Source organism: Trachinotus anak, unplaced genomic scaffold (genome assembly GCF_046630095.1).
Source record: "Trachinotus anak isolate AG129_WGS33_773 ecotype Australia unplaced genomic scaffold, CSIRO_AGI_Tana_v1 ptg000001l, whole genome shotgun sequence".
NCBI classification, from domain to species: Eukaryota; Metazoa; Chordata; class Actinopteri; order Carangiformes; family Carangidae; genus Trachinotus; species Trachinotus anak.
Genome location: NW_027273852.1, coordinates 21,067,762 through 21,092,224, shown reverse-complemented (window position 1 = coordinate 21,092,224; position 24,463 = coordinate 21,067,762). Strand labels below are relative to the sequence as shown.

The 24,463-nt window shown below is 41.8% G+C and overlaps 2 protein-coding genes across 14 annotated transcripts in view; one reads left to right on the top strand and one right to left on the bottom strand.

Moving 5' to 3' along the window:
* vwa8 (von Willebrand factor A domain containing 8) overlaps positions 1 to 5,671 on the bottom strand; it is an 81,008-nt gene extending 75,337 nt beyond the window's left edge. For all 3 annotated transcript variants that reach the window (XR_011691739.1, XR_011691741.1, XM_071484144.1), the window contains exons 1-4: positions 4,905 to 5,671; positions 3,555 to 3,632; positions 3,303 to 3,433; positions 2,525 to 2,635 (exon numbers count right to left, since the gene is read on the bottom strand). Coding sequence is in view for 1 of the 3 variants with exons in the window: in XM_071484144.1 (XP_071340245.1) it covers positions 2,525 to 2,635; positions 3,303 to 3,433; positions 3,555 to 3,632; positions 4,905 to 5,043 (459 nt within the window). In the remaining 2 variants the exon portion in view is untranslated. The remainder of the gene's footprint in view (positions 1 to 2,524; positions 2,636 to 3,302; positions 3,434 to 3,554; positions 3,633 to 4,904) is intronic.
* Positions 5,672 to 6,420: 749 nt separating this feature from the next.
* The window catches only part of dgkh (diacylglycerol kinase, eta), a 61,681-nt gene continuing 43,638 nt past the window's right edge, over positions 6,421 to 24,463 (top strand). For 2 of the 11 annotated variants that reach the window (XM_071484111.1, XM_071484077.1), the window contains exons 1-3: positions 7,395 to 8,052; positions 21,647 to 21,757; positions 22,829 to 22,987. In XM_071484111.1, coding sequence (XP_071340212.1) covers positions 7,708 to 8,052; positions 21,647 to 21,757; positions 22,829 to 22,987 — 615 coding nt within the window. In that variant the 5' untranslated portion in view covers positions 7,395 to 7,707. Of the gene's footprint in view, positions 6,590 to 7,392; positions 8,053 to 21,646; positions 21,758 to 22,828; positions 22,988 to 24,463 lie in introns of those variants that run through there. The other 9 variants (XM_071484084.1, XM_071484120.1, XM_071484055.1 and 6 more) reach the window with 9 other exon arrangements.

The window sequence follows — 24,463 nt, the reverse complement described above, 5'->3', positions numbered from 1 at the left end:
ACTAGTTGATTACTCAGAGAACCCCTGTTTATTTTTTCGAGAAAAGAAAAGAGGGTTCCTGGCTTTCAAGATATTGAAAATGCTTGAACTGTGTCAATTTTCTGAATTAAAAATAAATAAAAGAAACACTGTTTTCATGTCAGGTGACTTATCTTTAACACAACTAACTGTGCAAAAACAAAAATAAAAATGTGCAAAATAAAATGTTTGTGATTGTGTCCTAGCCCACAGACCTGTATATAACGATGATACAGCCAACTATGCTCAACTGTCAGAGCGCAGCTCCACCGGCTGTATCCAATCAGTAATCAAGACTCAGCTTTGCCACATCCACCTGATCGTAGTTCGTGCTCAGTCTGTGTTTACCTTCATCTGTTCCCTCTCACTGCAGACCCAGCTGCTCTGCTCTGGCCCCTGTCTCCAGCCCTGGACCCTGCTTGGCTCAGCTACTCTCCCAAGATTCCCCTCTGGACTCTCTGCTCAGCTCAGTACTGGTTTCCCCCCCTGCTCAGAAGAACCAGCCCCCCCCCCACTCCCAGTCAACCCCTCTGCCCTGCTCCTCTCCAGCTCATATCCCTGCAAAGTCCCTGTTTCTGGAGCAGCAGGATCCAGATTTACCACTGATTATTATCACTGTTTACCACTGTTATCTATTATTATTATTGATAACACCATTATGTATGGTATATATATCTGTTCTTGGTCTCTCTCTCTTTCTCTCTCTCTTTTTCTCCCTCCCCCTCTTTCTCCTCTTAAACCCAACTAGTCGAGGCAGACAGCCGCCCACCCTGAGCCCGGTTCTGTTGGAGGTTTCTTCCTGTTAAAAGGAACTTTTTCCTGTCGCCAAGCGCTTGCTCTTTGTGGGAACTGTCAGTTTTTCTCTATAACAAAGTAAGGTCTCGACCTGACCCTGTAAAGTGCCTTGAGATAATGTATATTATGATCTGGCGCCATACAAATAAATCTAATTCAATTCAATTCAATTCAATAGTCTTCTCACCTCCCTGTGTCTCACACTCGGCTTCACTAGTTTGGCCATAGCATGTGCATACACATAAATAGGTCCTTTTACTTCCTAAGAAATAATAAAACCACTCAGAGCAGCAACAGCTGAGGTGCAGAGTATAAACAAGTGCGTGCAGTGCAGATAAATCCTGTTCAGTGAGCAGAGGAATCTTACTTTTCAAGTACTATACATGTACATATTCATATTCATATTCATAGAAAACCACCATCCTCACTTACCACTACCCCACTGAGGAAAGTGGAGTGACACTTTACAGTAACTGAGCTTCCAGCTTCAGTCTAATTATAAGAGACTCAAGCTAATTAGCCGTGAGTTTTTTCCTCTGTTCCATGAGACCAGGTTTGTGAGGACAAATGTGCTGAGAATAAAACAGGAGAAACTTCACCCTGTTTCCATGATGCTGATGTTTGAACTTTACGCCGCTGATTTCCTTTTTTACACTGATGAAGCCGCTTGCTAATTAGCTGTGGATAATGACACGACTGAGTAAATGTTTATCATCACAGCTTATCCTCATTTGTCACTGCTGGCTCCTCGAAGCCCAGTGACAGGGTTTAATGGTCTTCTGTGGATTTTGGTTTTTTTTGTTTTGATATGTAATTGTTTTTCTGTACCCCTGAGGATGAATGGAGGACAGAAAGTTCTCCTTAGAGAAACCAGCCTGGATAATGAGGAACTGCTGGAGTCAAGAGTCAAGTTAAATTGTGTAATGATTAGTGAATGAATTTGTGAGTCATGGCAGGAAAACCTGTTTTGTGAGGTCAATAAGTTCATCCTTGAGTCCAGTTGAATGTTTGTGCCAAATATAAACAAATTCCCTCAAGGTGGTCTGGAGAAACCACATTCAAGATGCCAAAACTGTGTTTTGTGAGGTCAATGTGACCTTTGACTACAAAAATCTAGTCAGTTCATCCCTGAGTCTACTGGATGCTGTCCAGGCAGCATAAAGTGGGTTTGGTGGACAGTTCAGAGTGCTGGAGGTGTCATGACAAAGATGGTCCTCTGGTACACACACTGAGACTAAATCGTCAGGAGTTCTGGTCTGTTACCAACTAAACTCACCAGCCTCAACATCCCTGTCTCCCCCCGTCTGTTTATCCGGGGGACTTGAGCACCCAGTCACTTCAAGTCACTTAATGCCTTCAGCATTACTTGCTGACTGAATCCAGACTGCCCTTATGTTAGGATGAAAACTCGTGGTCAAAGAATGGAAAGCTCTCAAACAGTTCTCATACAGGCTGCTTGACAAGGTGAAGGAGAAACAGCAGCAGTACCATTCATATATATTGTGCATTTGGTGGTGTTTCCAGCTCATCAAACAACTAGTAAACTACTACATAAAGAAAATTTGGTTGGAATACCAGGTGACAAGCAATGCTGTATACATTTAAGCATCACAGTCAGAAAGGTGGATTTTACACTAATTGATGTTAATTTCCCTGCTGGTAAGACAGTGTCTAAATCCAAAGAAAAACTATAAACACTTAGAAGACTCACCTGGTCTATGTAGAAGGCCGTCCCTGAGCGGATCTCTCTCCTCTGTTTTAGGTCCGTCTCTGTGGTGTCCCTGGACAGAGCCACATACTCCACCTCCCGTTTGGTCAACTCCTGGTCAACAACAAGGAAAAACCTGGCTTCACACAGTATTTCAGGAAGCCTTGCAAAACCTGAAGGCTTAAATAGTTAAAAAATATAAAACCAGAGCATCGTACAAACAGTTTGTATGAACTAAACAATGAAGCATTCAGTTATGAGTGAATTCCTATGTTTATACAGTGACTGTAGAGAATTCTGTGAATATTAGAGATTTTATCATACAACAGCTCAGCTAACTTTGTTACATGCACTGATCTGCTGCCTGTTTCTATAAAATTATCATTAAGATCATTTACCAGAAAAAGTGTATTAATATGAATAGATGTTAGAAAACAAAGATAAGAGTGAGACATTGTCCAACCAAATCTACGCTGCAAGAAGAATCTGTACATGTTGAAAAGATTTAAAGGAAACATCCACAATGACTGGAATATAACAGACACTAAATTAAGGACTTTCATTCAATGAATTTCATTCAATTCAAAATTTTTTATTTCTTTACAATAAACACTTTTGCACACATTTATACAACTCTGTCAACATAGTGTGTCCAATAGCACTTATAAACTATTTAATTCATATTTAAGACTGCGTTTGTAATACGTTTATCATAGTTTTACATAAACTTCATATTCATAAGCATTTTCACATGCTGTGTGTGTGTTTTGTGTGTACTCACAAGGTACTGCATCGCTATGGAACGTCTCAGGGGTCCTGGCGGACCAATGAGAAACACATCCTGGCCTAAAAGGTCTTTCTGCATAATCCATCGAAGGTGCTGAGCCACTGTCTGGGGTAGTGAGTCTGAAACTAAGGAACCCAAACAAAACACAGTTTTAATAACTTTTGTTTTACCAGTTGCCGTCACCTTCTTCTCATTTCATGCAGACAAATATTCTGTACAAGCGTCTGTAAGATAGAAAATGCTTACTGTGTTTGACAGGAACAAGTTCTGGGTTCTGAGGTGTTTTGAGTTTGTAGGTGATCTCTCCGATCTTTACTGTGTCACCTGCAAAAAGATGTAATAACCAATACATGAGCGTCTCTCACAGACAGTTCCAGTGATAATCAGGACAGTGCATTATCAGATTCTAATGATAACTTCACTTTTATTGGTGTTAGCCATGGCTCTGACACAGTAACAACACAAAAACACAGATGGCTAATTGACTGCTTGCTGATGAATAGCTCCAGTTTGTTCCTCTGATGCAACCATCATCTTTAGATTTGAGACTTTTGCATTCATCTGTTTTTCTTTAAAAAAAAATGTTAACTTTGAAAACCTCTTCAGGGTGTCTGACTGGATTTACTGCTGTTTTCAATAAGCTTTTAAATCCCCTTATTCTATTTAGCTACTTTAGTTTCAGGGTCCTGGTAATGTACATTGTCTCACTGTTACTAGCTCACTGGGACACTTGAATAGAAAAAGTACCACCTTTGCTTTTCCTACTGTGACAAGTCAAAATGCTGCTGTTAGAAAAGCCAACAGACAAAGATACCCTTTGTTTACCACAATGCAACAGGTTCTTAACCAAACAAACATGGCAATCAAACATATGCTTGCTCTTTTTGTACAACACAAGTTAAAACCATTATTGTTGTATAGATGCAGTATGTAATAATACTAATTAATATGAAAAAAATATTGTGCACCCCACTCTATACAAATTGGAAATGTCTTCAAATCGGCAGAAAGTGTTGTCAAACAACCTACACAGTTTATTTTAAGTTTTCTTCTCCCTCTCAGTTACAGTTGTAAATGTAAATAAGCAGTTTATAAATGTATTTTGGTCCAGATGTCCTTCAGCTGAGATGAATGAAGATAAATAATTTATTAACCATTAATAAAGACATTAATAACAGCTTATCAGAGAGTTGCACAGACAAAACACATGTTCTTTGAATCTAATTTAGCTAAATGTACATGTTTTAAATGGAGGTAAAATGACTTGACATGGTGGAACACCTGCTTTTAACCTTTCACCTATTAGCTATGTAAACGTGTTGTCCACATTTCCAGTTCAAAGTCTCGTCAGATGTTAATCACACACTTGTCATCTCATTGTGTTCAGCTAGAAAACACGTATCACCAGCATATTATAACCTAGCAACCACAGTTTCACTGCTGTCCATAAGTAATAGCTAATTATCTAGCTAGCTAGCTAGATTAACATGCACAGAAATGAATTGGAAACAGAAAAGACTGTAGTGTTTCCGACTGAAAATAATGTTAAGATGTGCTCTCTACCTCTGTTGTAACTGACTGTAAGGGGCGGGTTACCTGAGGACGTGTTGAGAAGTTTGACCTCATGTGTTCTCCACATCCAGCCGTCTCTTCCCAGGACACAACCCATAATATTCCGCATCCTCCTCGCAGCGACGGCCGCTGCTGTGCCGCGACACAAAATCTGGTTGTGCATATTTCAACTATTCTGTTACCGCACAAAACATAGTATGAAATAAAGTCCACAAGCTTCTTATCTAGTTATGTCCTGCCCGGCCTAATTCCAATTTCATAACCACTGTCAACTCATTTTGTCGGAGAGGGAAGATAATAAAACAGGGACGAAGTGGTCCGGAACTAAAGTCTTCCGTAGTGGTTTGTTGACAAGCGTCCCGTTCGTTCCGACTTATATTTTACATTAATAACATCGTTTTGTGACTGGAAATATTAAGCGTTGTATTATATGTAAGGAATTAAATAGTCGAATAAATGTTTTTTATGATATATTTTTAATATATTCTGTATACGTTTGATTTTAAACTATAGCTTTCTGTGTGGGTGAACCACTGCAGCCCCTTCAAGATTAAAAATAATATAGAGACACTATTTAGGCCTAGGTAAAGAATTCCTAAAATAACATAATTATTTGTAATACTGACACTTTATGCAAGTATATGTTTGTGTTAGATTTCTTTTATGTGTGAACAGTGGAACGATCTTATGCTAAAATCAACCCAGCAGTCTCATAGGCTATATCATGGACCAATTCTCTTTCCAAAGAGGTGCTGATCTCTATGTTATGATCTTCATGTTTATATTTTACATGATTTCAATTGTTCTGTTTTATTATCTGCCTCCCTCTAACCCCACCCGTTCTCTAAATACATCTATTATGCTATAAATATAATCATGACTCAGATCCCCCAAATAATACTACTACTACAAATAATAATAATAATAATAATTATTATTATTATTATTATTATTATTATTATTATTATTATTATTATTATTATTATTATTATTATTATTATTATTATTGTTGTTGTTATTATTATTATTATTATTATTACGGTTGAATAGAATAGAATAGAATAGAATAGAATAGAATAATAACTGTTATTGTAAAAGATCATCTACAGCCCGACCGTCTAAAAACTCAAAAAGAATTATCAGAATAAATAAATAAATAAATAAATATTTGTTGGTCTTTACGTTCAAAGAAAGTGCTCTGTGAATAGACACTAGCCTGAATAATATGAGGAGTCACTGGGCAAATCTTATTAATTACACAGTGAAAGAAAGACAGTGGATAAATCGATGACGTCATTTACACTCCACTCACATTCCCATTGGACCCACTCACATGCACGCGCGCACATATAGCCTCACGAGCTCCGGATCTTCCCCTCGAGACGAACCGTGCGCGCGTGTCAGCGGGTTTGACATTTGTCACGTGGCGCGCTGACGGGCCCGGCCGGGAGGGAGCCGCAGCGGAGGGAGACGGAGCAGGGGAGGGGGCGCCGCGGCGGAGGCTGCTGGTAGTAGTAGTGGAGGCAGGACTAGGCGAGTGAAAGCCCATCTGTCCAGCGCGCATATGAGCGGAGTGAGGGCAGCGAGGCAGCCGTGAATTCCTCCGCTTTCCCCTGGTTTCGGTTCTTTTCTCCCCGGAGCGGACACAGAGGTCTGGGACTATGGAGGATGTCTACCATTACACCCGCAGCCCTGCCTGGGAGGAACTGGTTAGTAACAATTCAACACTGGAGACTTTTTTATCCGCTTCTCATTTCAATACGAGTCTGCTCGGTTTCCCCAAAGACAGAAAACAATTAGACCTGTTATTGTACTGTGGCCATGTGTCAGTGGAGTTTGTGCTGACCTCTTCTCACACTTCGGAGGTGTTTCATCCTCTCCGTGGTCGTCCGGTGTTTTCTCTTCTTTTGTCGTGATTTGAGTGGTGGACTACCGCTCTGCCACCAGTTTCAATGGCACTTTATAAGAGCTGGTTGTGTTAAACAAAACACAAAAGCACTGACGGTATTTAGGCAGTTTATACATAAATTAGTCCAGATTCATGAGTAATTCGATTTCCTTGGATTTAATGGGCAGCACTTCGTGGTCGGTGGTGTGTGTTCTCAGATGAGAGTAAGGACTCTTCTCTTCTCTTCCCTGCCCATTTCCTGATAAAAATCCTATTTCGTCTTGCCCGCTGAATGGAAATTAATGTGAACTCTGTCACGTCAAATACATTTATAGTATAGTCCAAGATTTACTTATTATGACTGAAATAGTAAATAAGTATCTTGTAAAAATATAATTATACAGTGATTTTTTAAATATATAATTTGTTCAAGCAAATCCAAAGACTTGACTTCTCGTCTTCAGACTGTACAGTCTATTCCTGCATGCATATATTTCTTATGTCACATCTTAACAGAATGTAGAAATAGATTATAATGCGATGAGTGTAAACTTGTTCTTGGTTATAGTGTCAGTGATAATCTACATTTGATCACTTCCCTGAGCTCAGAATTTTATTGATTTATTGTGATATTATTTTTAATGCTTACCGCCTCCTTTTTTAGCTCCGCTGCAGGTTGTCTAAATGAAATCAGAGTAGTTTGTGCTTATTTTACTGTGTGTCGCTGCTTGGACGCAGTGTTTGTGTAAACCAGCCGCTAGGGCCTGCCATGCCACGGACATGTCCACCGGTTGACGGAGTGGATGAGGCGGTCTCTCGCCTGGACTGGCTGTGTAGGCTGGAGCCATAACCATCAGCCAAGCAGGGACCGGGGCGAGGGGGGTGGGTTTATATGCTGTTGAGCCCATCCGCACTGTACCACGACATGCTACATCCCCTATGCGTTTACCAGCCCACACACACTCCAGAAAACACGGCCGCCTTCATCACAGAGACACAGAAATGACAGCGAGGAGAGCCGCTTCTCAGCCGCTGAGCAGCTCTCGCCTCCAGGAGAGGAAGGGAGCGGCGGAGCGGGCGAAGGCTAACCCCGATTGGTTTTATCCTTCCCCTCGACAGGAGCCGGAGAAAGGGCCGGCGTCCGCGGCGGGGATCCATGCCCATGTGGTGGGCGCTGTCGCCGGCTCGGGCGCTGCAGACGAGTCCTCCGACAGCGAGGCAGAGCAGGAAGGCCCCCAGAAACTCATCCGGAAAGTGTCCACCTCAGGGCAGATCAGGAGCAAGGTAAGACACCTCCGGGTCTTTGTCTGTCTTTTACTTACATGGATGTCTGGATTTGGATTTCACTGGTGCCTGGGTGGCTTGTTGATTTGGGGGGTGTGGGGGAGGGGGGGGGTCCCTTTCAGCCTTTCAGCTAGATGATCAGTGAGCAAACATAAAACTGGGGTCGCCCTGAGTAAGGCACTGATTCGCTGTAGCAGCTCCAGAGCGCTGTATTTATCTGACCTACCTGCTGGCTGGGCCATTCAGCGGAGATGTGCCACTGACAGCATTGGTGGTCTTTACTTCTCATGTTGGCTCATGCATAATAAGACTGCAGGGCTCTTCATCTTTATAGACACTACAGACAGACATTTTCTGCACAAGTGTGACAAAGAAAATATTGTAATTTAACAAAACTCACTGGAACCTGTTGCTTTGATATGAAAAAGTTTATATGTTTACCTTCAGAGTAGTGGCCTACAACCTAACCACTACTCATTTAGAGTTGCAATGATTAATCGATTAGTTGATCAACAGAAAAGTAATCTACAGCTATTTTGATAATCAGTTCATTGTTTGTTGTATTTCAAACAAAAATTCAGATTTCAGCTTCCATAGTTTAAGGATTTCTTGTTTTTGTTGGTCAAACGTGACAGTGAATTTTTTACAATTTGGGTTTTCGACTGTTAGACAAAACAGGCACATTGAGGCATCTGGGTTTTAAAAAAAAATAATTTATAGACTAAATGATTAATTAATCTATTAAATAAAATAAGAAGAATAATTGCCTGATTAATCAATAATAAAATAATTAGTTGCAGCCCCAAATTTATTTGATTTGAACCCATTAATAGGTTAGTCTATGCTGTCTATCTCACAGATACCTGTACCTGTTTTTTTTAGTTAATCTTTCTTGCAATGCAGAATATTGTTTCTTTTCAAATGTCATTGTAATTTTAATTATAACAGGAAATGTGTAAAATATGGGACCTTAAAATTAAAATAGATTTAAAGGTCCCATATTTTACACTTTAACTGTGTTTTATTTGAAGTGCTGATCTCCATAAGAAAATATATTTGAGGTTTTAAGAACCAAAAACCATCTCAGTGTAGTTTTACATCTCCTCTCTCAGGCTTCTCTCTGGAGCTCTAGTAACAACAGGTCAGTCAGCCAATCGGAAGAGAGGATCTGAGCCTCTCTTCTGATTGGCTGACTGTTTTCTGAGTGATCCAATAAAAATATAGCAGATTTCTGGTAAACACTCAGAGAAACCAAATCCTGCAAGGTTGGATGGTGTGTCCAGGTGGGCGGGGCTTGGGGCATGGCTGAGAGTGATGACTGCTTTGTTGTGACATCACAAAGTTCCAGAAGTCCTGACGGCTGGTTTTAAGGCTCAGTTTCTGAATACAGGCTGTGTGCATTTCTCTGTGGACTGAGGCTTTGATACTTTCACAGTATTAATATAGAACCTAGACCTGCTTTATAATCAAAAACACATGGACATCTACCTTTATATAATATGTTTTTCTGACTCTTTATACAACCTAAACTTAAGTTTTACATTACATGATATTAAGTATATACAGTATTAGTGAGGAAGATTTAAATCAGATTAAATAATAACTTGTGTTTCACAAATAAAACAGTGGGTTAACAAACTGCTGCAGCCCTCATGTATTTGACACGTAGGGCTAAGTAAGATGATGCTGTGCCAGTTCTTACCTCTGACACCTAAGCTCTCTTGGCCCACTTATCTTTTACACGGTAAATGAGTGCCATCCTCCCACACCAATGGAACCACTTAATTATTGACTGCTCCACTCCACCCCACCTGCATTATTCAGCATGGGGGTATATTTAGAGATTGGGGGCAGAGGGATGGCTGGTCATACCTTTCTTATGCAAATTCCCCAACCAGTGTAGTGTAGTGCTGCCTAGAGGATATGCTGCAGGGCTGCAACAATACATTCTCAGTGAATGCCTCAGTCACGTTTTCAATAGATTAATTCATAGATGATAAATAATGGATTATAAAAGTTGTGATTGATTTTCTGTCAGTTTTACAGCATTATTACCCTGTACTCAATCAAGAGCCAGGTTAAAGGGTGATGTAATATAGAGTATTAGTGTAAACACAGATCCAGCTGATGTTTGTTGAAATTTCCTGGAGGACTGTTTATTGTAAGTTGATTTTTCCATGCACACACTGACTCACCTGTCGCCTCTGAAGTTACGGCAGGAGTTTTAAAGTGGATAAAAGTCGGGCTGATGTGAGTCATGATGATATACACACTGACTGCAGACATGTACATATATTGAAGGGCTGGCACAGGGCCCAGACAGACCGAATCTGTTCTGCCCAACTCTATATGGCAGACTACTCGATGCACTCAAATGAGTTCATACTGCCACCATAATGCACTTCTACTGTAACTGTATCAGTGTGCTTAGCATGTTGACATTGTGCTATCAAAGGACTCCGAGTTGTTGTTGTGTGGGTCAGTGGGTTTTTTCTGTGAGAGTGTGTGCATGCTGAGAGTTACTAATGGATCATGCAGGCACTGACTCACTGAGTGTTGTTCCACTGGGTTGTTTGCTCAGCTCTGGACTATGTGTGCGTGTGTGTGTGTGTGCTATGCATGTGTATGCTTGCCCATCACATTGTCTATGTCCATCCCTCTCCGTCCACTATCTCACTGGTTCTTTGGTTGCCACAGGCAACCACATCTTTCGTCCCTTATTGACCGATTCCATGGCAATGCTGCGTGTAAGACATCTGGTTCAGTTGAAGGGGCACATATGCCACACAGTATGTCTCATCTGTGAAGTTCTCAGACATGCCTGCTCTTTGTTTCCATTTAGTTTCAATTTTGGTAAAAAAAAAAAAAATATCTAGAAGAAAACATGTCAGTAAATCAAAGCAGACGAGGCGTTAGAAGGAAATACCATCAAGTTTGCAGAAATGTCCAACTTCACAACATATTAACACAGCGTGAACACTTTAAAAAGCAGAAGAAATGGAATGTTGTTTATTATGAAACTGGGCAGAAGAAGTTTTTTTTAGTTTATTTATTTAAATTCATAATACATACTGTAGATTGAAATACAGTTACATACTATTAATATATATTAATTTACTGACAAAACTGTGAACAATATTGTGTTGTAAATTTATAAAAATACAGTAAAGAACTGCACATGTATTTCCAGTGAACTGTAGAACAGTAAACTGTAATTCTAAAATACCGAAAGAAACTGTAAAAAAAATAGTGTTTACAGTATTTAGCAGGCAAATCTGCGGCCAGTTAATTACTGTACATTTACGGTAAAGAGTGTTACAGTGTAGTCTGGCTTTTACATGTCATGTCATAAAACCACAAAACACTACAGATATGAAAGTGGAGTGGATTCTATAGTGAAATGTATTGATTGTGATTTGAAGCCTAAGAAGAGACAACGACAGCAAAAACGAAACAAGACAAAGCAACTGATGATATGATACAATTAGCTAAACACATACAGATGCACAGCCAAGAAAGAGACAACAACAACATAACAAGCAGACAAACAGTCAAACAAAAACAATGAACATGACGTGATGATTACCTAGAAATGGGTACAGCTTTGCTTTGCTTTACCTTTGTTGTAGAGGAATTTAAATCTTGAGTTAAATTGATTTGAGTTGTAAATCTGCTCCACAGTTGACAGCCCTTCATGGAGAAAGCTGATTGTCTAAATTTAGATCTACAATGTGGTATTTTGCAGTTGCCATTCACCACGCTCCTAGTTACTCTGTTACTGTCTTGCCTTTTGAATATATCTGGAAAGAGACTCTGGGGCTACGCTGGTGGTGCTTTACAAACAAATTTATTGATACACTTATAAAGTAATTATAAACTCATTAGAGAAAATAAATAGCAGGCAAGCTACTTTATGAAAATCAAGATTGTCTCATGAAATACTTGGAATATCTTCTTTGCAATGAAGAATATTGATGAAAAATAAAGATTCTGACTCTTAAACATTTGTGAACATGGACAGTGATTGACTCCTGATAGAAGTGAACTGTAGCTGCTCTGTCTCTTCCTCTGGCAGGTACAGTCCATGATGCATCTGAAATCATTGCCGCCATTTGTAGCTAACGTTTCAGTTTATCTGCCTGATGTCCGCTGTTGTTGATGGCCACTTATAAAACCCATCATGGCAAATCAATATATTGGCAACTGTGAATAGTTGTTGTTTTTATTGATGAATGGCTGAGGCAGAGATGAGACGTTCTGAGATGATCTCTGTTGTCAGCCTGAGAGTAATGGAGGGAATTTGATACTCTGTCGTATGTGCATCAAACACCTCTCTCTTTATTTCTCATGTAGTGAACAGAGCATCTCATGTTGTTTCAAGTGCATTTTTTATTTTCTATTTATTTAAGTGAATTATAAATAAAGCTCAACTCACTGCGACTCAGAAAACAGACAAACAGACAAAACGCAAACAAACTCAGAAAGCATCTTTATCAATTTTACAACACACGTGCTGCAAATACTGACAACACAACCAAATACACAAACTCACTGCAGATACTCACAACACAACAGAAGTGTTTCCAGGGGACATTAAAAAGTGATGAACCTCGCTGTGATGGACTTGTTTTTCAATGCAACAGTGCTGGGCGACATCATGAAATAGCCTGGGATCATGGGTGTTTTAATGTGGAAAATTACATATTATAACTTTAAGAGCAATTGAATAACAAGTGCACATGGTTGTGCTGTAATAATGAACAATAGGTGCCTCCCAGCCGGGTTCATCCTGTTTTCTCTGTCTCCTGGAAACATTTCTCATGTGTTGTCAAATCGATGAAGATGTTTTCTGAATTTCTTTGTGTTTTGTCTTTTTGTATGTGTTCTCTTCAGGTGCGGTGCATTGAACTCTCAGGGCCACCGTAGATGAGGATTAGCTCAAAAATATTTGGTAGAATCAGAATCGGGCTGCACGTTGCTCAAATATGTGAGGTTGAATAACAGTCTTTTCAGCCTGTTATCACCACTCTTGGCCCCCCTCTTTGTCTTTTCAGGGTGTGCTGCTGCAGCTGAAGAGAGCTTATAAACTTGTGATTGAAAGCAGAGCTAATGGCACGCCGGAGCCTTCTGCTGCTGCTGCTGCTGCTGCTGCTGCACACGACGACAGTGGGATAGCACTACAAGTGTGATATAGAATAGTCCAGAGCAGATAGATGTTGAGTTAGGCAGGGCTGAGGATGAGACGCTGTAGGGAATCCTCCTGTGCGTTGGAAGAGGCGACACACTGTGACTTACATTTATGGGAAGTAAGGCTGACTCTTTTGGATAAATACTTTTTGGAATCAGCTGTGGATTGAGTCTTTTTGTTGGATCTGCACTTGCTAATTTTTGCTTATTTAATTTGCCTTGCTCTTATGACACTCAAATAGGTAAGGATGAGAAGCAGAAACATGCCTTCCTCAGAGTGCTGTGGGTTTTGCCCGCTCAGATGTCTTGTACTTCCTGTTGAGAAAGCGTAGGCAAAGACTTCTTTTTTTCTCTTCTGGAGGGTTGTACTGAGACTGTACTTAAACAGGAAATTTGCCACTTGCTTTTGCATTCAAAAGTTGCTTTTCATTTTAAGTGATGTGATGATGATAGCTTGTAAAAGAACACAAGGCTTTAAATTTCGACTTTTAAATGTTGCAGTAGTCGGTTTGTGTCTCACCCTCACTTGCAGAAATCGTAACTGCAGCATTGAAACAATGCAAAGTCGAATTCTTGTCTGTCCAAAGCTGAAGCTGAATCTAATTGAGGTAATTGTGTGTAAATTGCTGGCCTCAACAACATCACTTAACGTGCCCTGTAGCCCACTTGACACATGTATAACTACCCATATGTGGTCCAGTTGCACAAAGGAGATCACAGACAGAGGAATTACCCCTTCCCAACTACTGGATTGTAATTTTCCCATCACCATGGTGAAATTTTAGCATGTGGTGGGAGTCGGAGGAGGAAGGGTGCAGGGTTACAATTACACCCAACAGAGAGGACAATATGCCAAGACGGCAGCAGGAGAGTGGAGGAGGTGGTGGGGAAGTGAGGGAGAAATGGAGAAATTGGGAGATTCAGCAGTGGTCTGTAAAGGACTGGATTGTTCTGGCTCCACAGACGCTCCAGTCTTACTCAGGAATGACAAATGAGTTGCTAATGGAGGTATAACAGAACCTGACTGCATGGACTGATTCCTGAGACAGTGGGCTTCTCTCAGCAGCCACTCCACTCAAACTGAGGACACATAAGTAAGCAGTCTTTACGGAGCAGCCACTCGCAGTCGCAGCAGTTTGTCTCATCAGTCATGGGTGAAGCTGCCAGACTAGGATGGGTTTCTTCTTGGCAAGCTACTGTACATGTGTTTATGGATGTGATATATGTAGGTGCAGCAGGAACAAGGACTTGCATGTGTACATGTGAATGTGTGGAGGGTCCTCACAGGAAGTTGCAATAATAGTAAGATGGGATTTTTCTCCAAGGCCAAACAGGGAGGCCTTATATTAGGGATACAGACCTCTGATACCTCTACCACAGGCGGATTGTCATATGTTTGTTAAAGGTCCCATATAGTCTAAAGGTAGATGTCCATGTGTTTTTGATCATAAAGCAGGTCTAGGTTCTATATTAATACTGTGAAAGTATCAAAGCCTCAGTCCACTGAGAAATGCACACAGCCTGTATTCAGAAACTGAGCCTGAAAACCAGCCGTCAGGACTTCTGGAACTTTGTGATGTCACAACAAAGCAGTCACTGTTCTCAGCCATGCCTCAAACCCCACCCACCTGGACACACCATCCAACCTTGCAGGATTTGGTCTCTCTGAGTGTTTACCTGAAATCTGTTTTATTGGAACACTCAGAAAACAGACAATGAGGTAATAAGGATTACTCTAAAACTAAAACCTTTCCTCTGACAAAGTTAGTGATAAAAGTACAAGTAGAAACACAGCGAGGCTGTAAAGGTGGACTGGTGAGTAGATCAGTTTTCATGTTCAGCGTGATGACATTTAACGTCCTCGACAACCTCTGTCGTCTCATTTAGACACTTGTCAGGCCTATTTTAACAGATGTAAAAGCTTAAAGAAATCAGGACTGGAGTATTTACTGATTTATTTTATGTTGTAGAATAAAATGTGAAAAATGTCTTGAGCTTGTGTTAACCACAGAACTTATTTCAGCCATCTAACCAAAAACCCATTCAAGACACCTAGAGACTACTGGGAACTGGAAGTGCTACAATGCAACTAATGCCCCAGTTTTCCCGGTCATTCCTGTGGCACTTTATTTCAAGAATGGTCTCACTTGATCTCAACAAGGTTGATGTGTGAGATGGATTGCAAAACTTAGTCCCAAAGACAAAGTTATCAGCCTTGTTATTTTAAAAAATAATAAATAATTAACCTTTGCTCTTTGCAGTAAAATGGTTTTAAAACAATTAAGCTAACCAGAGAAGGCGGTGGAAAGTCAAGCATTTTTATCAGATTAATTAGATCTAAACCTCAGTGAGGCCCAGAAGGGACTGGTAATTGGTTTAGGACATAGAGCTGCGCAGCCTTAGGTAAGAGAGAGAGGCCGTGACATTAGTATGAAGGAGTCTACTGTTGACTGCTAGGTTCATAGATGGTCAGGTCCTGCATGAACTGGTTATGTGAGTGACTGTTTGTCTGGGTATCATCACAGACAGGACCAAGGTTTGCTCTCACTCTCTTCATTAAGCCTTCCAGAGCTCCTGCTCTGCTTGTATCCACCAACCACAGCTGCTGGACTCATTTGAATCGCCTGTGCCTTTGTCCATTGTATAAGCGTGTGTGTGTGTGTGTGTGTGTGTGTGTGTGTGCGCACTGTTTAGAGTATGTTTGCGTCACCCTGTCAGTGGCCAGGCAGAGTGTGGGTGTATGTGGTGCTCAGGTTACTCATTCCTACTCTGGCACAGGACTCGCTCTCTGTCTCACAATTTAGCAGAAGAGAGGAGCAGCAGCAGCACAGAGGCGAGCACAGGGACTATTTATAGATCACTTCTGGCCTACTTGGCAACAGGAAGGAGATGAAGACAAGGAAAGGAACTATGGAGGCCAAGGAGGGACAGAATAGAAAATAGTACATCCAAGTAGAGCAAAGTCACTTCTGCTGCTCTGGCTGGACAGAAAAAAAAAAGTTCCACTTTTTCTGAGTCTGAAAGTTTTTCTCCAGACACAGCAACAACACTAAAAGTCTGGATAATAAATGTTTTACTGCCTCAAGATGCAGCAGTTTGTTATTAGAGCTGTGATTGATTAATCTGCAGATTGTAAAACATCAGAAAACACTGAAAAATCCCCATCATCTTATTCTAGAGCTCAAAGTGATGCCATCAAATGTTTTTCTTTTGTTCCAGCAAATTGAGAACATTTATCAGAAACACCCACTAACACTAGGTAGTTCCAACAACATGTTGGAAATTTTCCTCTGAGACTGCACATTCATGCTGCCAGTCTCTTGTTCTAACACATCCCAAAGGTGTTCTACTGGATCCAGGTCTGGAGACTGAACTGAACTCACTGTCATGTTTAATAAAAACCAGTTTGAGACATCTTTAGCTTTGTGACATGGAGCATTATCCTGCTGGAAGCAGCCATTAGAAGATGGTAACTGTGGTTATAAAGGGATGAACATGGTCAGCAACAACACTCAGATAGACTGTGGTGTTTAAACCGTGACTGATTGGAGTTAAGGGGCCAAAGTGAGTCAAGAAAACATTCCCAGGTTAGGAACCTAACCCACCACCTGGACTGTTCACACAAGGCAGGTTAGGTTCACGGATTCAACTCTGACCCAACCATCTGCTGCCCGAGCAGAAATCCAGATCCATCAGACCGGGTCTTCAACTGTCCAGTGTTGGTGAGCCTGTGTCCTCTGCAGCCTCAGGCTGCATCCACACCTCTACGTTTTAGTTTTTATAACTCATCTCTTTTGCTAGGTTTACTCCTGCCATCCACACTACTGAGGAGTTTTCAAGCACCTAAAACTGAGACTTTCAGAAACTCTGCTGGACCTGTTTTAGTTTGAAAACCCCAGGACTGTGGACAGAATCAGAGGCGTTTGGAAATGATGACGTAGACACACCCAGTCGCTCCCTGATTGGGTCTTATCAGCCTCGACTACCAGTGTTGAAAGCTACATGAATCATAAATTACAAGTGTTTCTGACTTTGTTGTCTCTGCTAGCAGCTGTTGTTCAGTTCAGTTCTGTATTTTAACTCTACAACTCTCGTTCGTAACATTCGTAACAACTTCCTCATTCGTAACATTTTCTGTAACTAACCAACTGCAGAGTAGAGAATCTGCTTCCTGTTTACACCGGCTCACACATGCTCAGTGTATCAGTCATCGGTCATCTAAGTCATCCACCTCAAGGTTCGATGTCTTGTTCATTCTGAGAAGCTTTTCTGCTCACCACAGTTGTAAACAGTGTTTTTTTTTTTCTTGTTGTTGGCTCCATTCTGAGGAAAAACTCTAGAGACGGTTGTGTGTGAAAATCCAAAGAGATTAGCAGTTTTAGAAACACTCAAACAAGCCTGTCTGTCACCAACAACCCTGCCACAGTCAAAGTCACTGAGATCACTCTCTGATGTCTGCTGTGAACATGAACTGAAGCTCCTGACCTGTATCTGCAGGATCTTATGAATGAATGATTTATTCATATAGCACCTTTCATGCAAACACTGCAGCTCAGTGCTTTACAATAAAAGAAAACACAGGTTAAAGGTGCCACGTGATTGGCTGATTGGATAATTTGGTTCACAGGTGTTCTTAAAAAAGTGCTGGATGAGTGTACATTAAGTCTGTTTGATAGTGTTGACACTGATACAGCCCCTGCTGCTGTGTAATGACTCCATTTCCCAGCTTAGAGCATGTGTTTGTGTCTGTCTCAGTCATGAGATGTTCATTTTCTCAGCCGTCCCCACCACTGGTTAGATTAGCTGACCAGCCGAGCAGCTGACTGTACGAACTACAACATGTGTATACGTTCACGTGAGCGTGCACGTGTTCATATGTCAGTGGTGGGATTCCAAAGAAGACAACAATGAAACAAACTGCTGAGGAGATCCCTCAGCGTGCTTCCTGACGTCCAGTGTTCTCCGGTAGCCCGACAGGTCTAAATGAGGAGATGACCTCATCCACCGTGCCTGTGTTTCAGTCCCACTTTGATTGTGGTTGCAGGAAAAGCAGCGAAGGCCTTATAGGGTAGTCAGCACCGAGGTATTTCACCTTAATCCATGGCAGTAATGTGGTTTTCAGGCTGTACCCACGGAAAGGGAAGAAGGGAATTAACGTAGGTAGACAGCTTTTTCACAAAATTCAGTGTGTCCACTTCCTGTAGTGTTTTTTCGATTCAGTTGTTGTCTCTGTCAAAACTGACAATGAGAACTGGGAGTGCGATGAGCCTAATCTAGTCCTCACTTACACCCTTTAGAAGGGCCCCCTCAGACTCTATCAAGGGCCCTCTGTTGTCTCCACTTCTTTTCTCTTCATCACACCACAGTCAGTTTACAGGCACTGGGAGCGCCGCTCAGATTGTGAGCACAGTTACAGTTCAGCTCATCCTCTGGCTTTGGAAGAAGATATTCTGAAGTCTAAGAAAAATATTCAAGCAATTTCACGTGAGCAATCTCACCTTGAGTCTTACAGACAAGGAGCCTCGTGTTTGAAAGATGTTGTCTCTTTACTAAGCAGGAAGGATCGAATGAAAGACACTATCGAGTTGCATCGTGGGAAGTGTAGGAGCCAGTGTTTTTGGAGTGCAACGTATGATAGGGACTACAAATCTGGACTAAGAATCACTTCACCTTAAATTACAAAACACAATTTCTCACTTCCCTCTCGTGGTATTCAGCCGTGCAGCTACTTTTCATTCAGCCATGTTTTCAGATACCTGTGTAACAGAGTCAGTAATAGTTATTACAATATGTGGATCATTTCAGACTCAGTTTCTGGGGTCTCCTGCCTTTACCATTCTCCTTTTACTGTTGTAATCCACAGCAGAGGTGAGTGTCATCATGATCATCCGTGTTTCAGCCTTTCTGCTAAACTACGTTCGAGAGTACACGAACATGTGGTGTCATTTACTTTGCGTAGGGGCTAAGTTACAGGATCACAGCTGACCTGAGGATTCTTTACCTCTTTTGTCATAATAAATGGAGATGGCCTCGGATGATATCCTGGCCGTGGCCTCTTCATCAAAACACAACGCACACAACACTAGACACTAACCGGTTACACTGGCCTTGGAGATAAAAATCTGCCCCAACAACAGGGATCTCACTGTGAACTGTTTTCAATGGAACGACTTTTTTTCAAAAATCCACTTTGTACACAAGGGCTGCAGTGTTCATGATCAGTCAGTCTGTCTGAAAATAACAAGAAATGCTCACTACCATTCACCAGAGCCCCTTAATTTATCCACATATCCTGAGAGATTCACCTTCCTGTGATATATGGTGAAGAAAAATCCTCAAAATTTTGAAGCTGGAACCAGAAAATGTTTGTGACTGGAACTTGTTTTTCAAGCTTAATCGATTATCAAAACTGTTAATTTTTTGTCAATGAATCAATGAATTCACAGGTCATGTCAGTTGCATTGAAAACTGTTGGCAGTATGTTCTGAGTAACAGAGACACTGTTTCTGTGAGATGGAGACACAGAGAGAGATTTAAAAAAAACTCTGACAAATACACAGTACTACAGTACTCACATACCTCGACACCATTAGGGATAATTGAGAAAATAGGTTTTTGTAATTTGGGTGAACTGTCCCTTTAAGAAACTCTTGTTTAGTGAAACAGCAACAATAAAACCTACATCCCAATGAATTCATCTCTTTCCATGATTTGTAATAATCTATGTGTGTGTGTGTGTGTGTGTGTGTGTGTGTGTGTGTGTGTGTGTGTCCACAATGAGCCTGTATTCTGCTGCAGTGTTTTCTGTGTTTAAGTTGACACAGCTGGTGGGCAGGATGTCAGCTTCAGGCCTCTGTGTCTGTTTGTAATTCTCCCCTTGGAGAGCAGCCTTCCTTTGCTATAAATAACTTCTACATGTGTGTGTGTGTGTGTGTGTGTGTGTGTGTGTGTGTGTGTGTGTGTGTGTGTGTATGTATGTGTGTGTGCCCCACCTCTCCTCTGTGTGCCCAGAGAGATTGATGTTCCCCCCACACAGCATTTCCATCTGTGTGTGTGTTTTATCTTTTCCATGTCCACTGTTCCATGTCTCGCTGTATTTGCTCTGTATGTCCAATGTGTGTTTGTGTGTGTTAATGTGTACAAGATGATGGTGGTCGTAATGATGATGAGTGTGTTGCACATGGAGAGATGGTCTTACTTGATGTGATACACACACACACACACAGGTTGTATCAGAGACAGGAAGTCCTCGTCTTCCCATTATTCTTTAAGTATATTTAAAGTTCCCATAGTCAAAAGGTAGATGTCCATGTCTGTTGTGATTATAAAGCAGGTCTAGGTTCTATGTTAATACTGTGAAAGTATCAAAGCCTCAGTCCACAGAGAAATGCACACAGCCTGTATTCAGAAACTGAGCCTTAAAACCAGCCGTCAGGACTTCTGGAACTTTGTGATGTCACAACAAAGCAGTCACTGCTCTCAGCCACGCACCAAGCCCCACCCACCTGGACCCACCATCCAACCTTGCAGGATTTGGTTTCTCTTAATGTTTACTGACATCTGCAAAATTTTTATTAGATAAATCAGAAAACAGTCAGCCAATCAGAAGAGAGGTTCATAGTCTCTCAACCTGTTGTTACTAGAGCTCCAGAGAGAAGCCTGAGAGAGGAGATGTAAAACTACACTGAGATGGTTTTTGGTTGTTAAAACCACAAATATGTCTTCTTATGGAGATCAACATTTTAAATGAAACATGGGTAAATTGTAAAATATGGGACCTTTAAAAAGATCCAGTCCATTTTCACTCTCCCATCTGTTCCATCTTAGTCTTATCTTATGGAACACTCCATTTTTCTCTCCCTCCTCCTCCAACATCCTACTTAAAACGTTGCTGGTGTGTTTGTGAAGCTCGCATGCTGGAAGACATATTTGTGTTTACTCCTCTGAGTCTGTGGGATGCCATCCTGTCTTTTTTTCTTTCTTTCTCTCCTTCTACGTCCATCATTCTTTTCTCTCTGGGTAAGAGGTTGAGTGTGAGTGATGTGTGTTTACAGCTCTGCAGAGAAATGAGGGGTGGTGTGTGTGTGTGTGTGTGTGTGTGTGTGTGTGTGTGTGTGTGTGTAATGGGTTTCCTTTCTTCTTCACTTATTGGCCTATTCCTTGTCTCCCATGCAGAAAATTGGTGCCCAGATTCAGACGCATAAACAGTACACACTTTTTTATCTCGACAGTTTCCTGTAGATAAATACAAGAGGGTGCTCTGCATCTGAGAGCGAGATGCAGTGTGTGTATGTGTGTGTGAGAGAGAGAGAGAGATTGACGCTTTGTGTAATTTTCTGATGGAACCTTTCGCTGCTAAGAGGCCCCATAAAACTGTTATTTATCATCTTTCCTGTGTGTTTTCCAGACGAGTATAAAGGAAGGACTGTTGCTGAAACAGACCAGCTCGTTCCAGAGGTGGAAAAAGCGCTACTTCAAACTGAGAGGCCGAACTCTCTACTACGCCAAAGATGCCAAGGTAGGCCTGCCTCACCTCAGTGCACCCCCTGCAGCACACATGCACAGGTAGCCACAGGTGAGCAAGTTAAATGCTCTCAGGTCTTCTGTTAGTGTTGATCTTACATTTCTGGGGCAGGTTGCACAAAACACCTCAAGTTTTCTTCTTAAGTGACACTTGAAGTTGAATTTCTCCTTAGCTGAGGGAGTTACTTAATGGGGTTGCACAGAATCTCTTAAAAGGTTTCCTTAGTTAAGAGAAAATGTTAAGGCATTTGCAGCAGTGAAAGATTTTACAGGCAAAATTCTGCTGTTTCCGTGGTACCTTATTTTTTTTCCTTAGTTTGGTCACTAAGGTCTTTTGTGCAATGGCTTAACTGACTAAGTGATTCCTTAAGTGTAAGATCAAGAAAAGAAGAAAACTTAAACATGAACATTTTAAGGAAAGGAGAATACTTAAGGGTGTGTCCTGTGACTGTTTTTAATTTTAAGGAAAATCTTAACTCAGACTTTAAAGAAAATCTTAATTTAAGATTTTTTTGTGCAACCAGCCCCTGTTCTCGAATCCTTCACATCACATGTGTCAGTGTCTGGAGGAGGTTCAGAGACATGGAGAGCATCTTAGAGGAATGTTTTACATGTATCCTGAGCCTGCAGCCTGTTAGCTTAGCTTAGCATAAAGAATGGGAACAGGGGGAAAAAGTTCACCTGGTTCTGTCCGAAAGTAATTAAATGTGTCCAGTCTTTGTACTGTGCTAAGCTAACTGGCTGCAGCTGGCTCTAGCTTAATATTTCCTCATATTTTATATTATCCATCTCCTTCACAGTAACTCTTCCAGCCTGATACTTTCTTTCACTCATACAGATCATTTCCTGGTCAGATTTCATGAGATTGTTTTTCACTTCGTTAATCACATTAATTGATTTGCCATCATCTTAATTTTCTTCCTTCTCTTCCTCTTTCTGTTTTACTTGAAATAACCCCTGAACTCTCTCCCCCCTTTGCTTCTAATCTAACCTCCCTGGTCTGGAACATGTGTGTGTGTGTGTGTGTTTGTGTGTTTGTGTGTGTGTGTGTGTGTACGCACACTAGTCCGGCAGTGCTTTGGCACGCTGGCAGGAGCGGGCGCTGCGCAGGGTTTCCAGGAGTCGCGTGTGCTGGCGAGTTCTGTCCGTGTGCTGGACGGGCGCAAGGCGCCCCCCCCCACCTCTGGGTGCCAGCGGATCTGAGGAGGGCCTAGTGAGAATCCGGGTCAGCACAGCGCTGCCAGGGGCCATGGGCCAGACCAGCACAGGACAGCTTAACCATTCCCTACTTACCCACTCACCTATAGACAACAGTGCTGCATTCACGCCACATGGAGATGTTTAGTTTAATGTGAAAAAACTGTGGCTTGTTTTACAGATGAAACAAATTTAAGCATTTTAAACATTTTATTACCATATGACTTGAATGCACTGTAGATAATACAGATATAACCTTAGGCTGGGCAGCGACACACACGTGCACTGACTGAAAGGCCACACTGAGTCTGTTTATCTCATTAAACTTATTTATCCTCACTGGCTTTTATTGTTTTACACAGGTGTGTTGCTTCCCTGCAGCGTAAAGTCACTCGATGGCCATGCTGAGAGAATGAAAGAAAAACACAATGAAGCAGCATAAATACTTTGTTTTCTTGGTTGTGTGTTGTGGTAAAGATTAGTCATTTATGACTAACAAGTTCTTTCTGTCATGGCCAGACAGTGATGTTAGCCTCTGTAGATAAGAGCCCGTTCCCTACATGCCCATGTACTCTGGTGTCTCCACGGTGGCCTGGCTGCCTGTGCTGCCCTGTGCTGAAGAAGCCTCACCTCCTCATTGATCCACCAGGAAGGCTGCATCTCAGCTCCTCTCCTCTCCTCTCCTCTCCTCCCTTCTCATCTCCTCTCCTCTCCTCTCCTTTCCTCTCCTATACTGTGCCGAAGTCAGCAAAACAACATGAAAGAACCACATTGGCTGAAGTAAAATGACAGCTAGGAGAGAGGAGTTGAAGGAGATAGGATAGGAGGCTGGTTGAGGTCGCTGAGATGCAGCTGCTGAACTGAACTCTGGATCTATGGGTAACAGAGGGTCTGGACGCTCACCTTTGTCCACCATTCACTGTCAGCTTTCATTACAGCTTCCCTGTGTGCCCACACATTTACAAGTGTGTGTGTGTGTGTCTGTCTGTGTGTTTGTTAGGCTGGTGGTGAGTGAGAGAGAGAGGATTGTGTCAAAAGAACTGAGAGTAATCACACACATGCAGCACACACACATGACGCAATCATATAGCAGCCAAGAACGCTGGAACAGGGGGGCAGTGTTTGTGTTGGCATGCCGTTCATACTTAGACCCTTGTAGGCATATGTGGAAGTGCTTCCACTGCATGCGCACACACACACACACACACACACACACACTCAGAGTAAGCGTTGGCTGGTGTCCTTCTCCAGCCAGGCCTGGAGAGAGTGTCGTTAACTGGGCATTCCCTCCAACAGCTGCAGCAGCTCACTCCCACACACACACACACACACACACTCGGAGGGCATTCCTTTGACGGCATCAGTTTTTGGCCTGTGGCTCTTTAAGAGCTCAGCTGCGTGCCGTACGCATCACAGCCCTGTTAGGATGTCATGTTCCTGTTTGCAGACTCTGGCTCCCATCTCTGTCTGCTGGCTCCGCCCCCTCAGCCATGCACAAATCCAA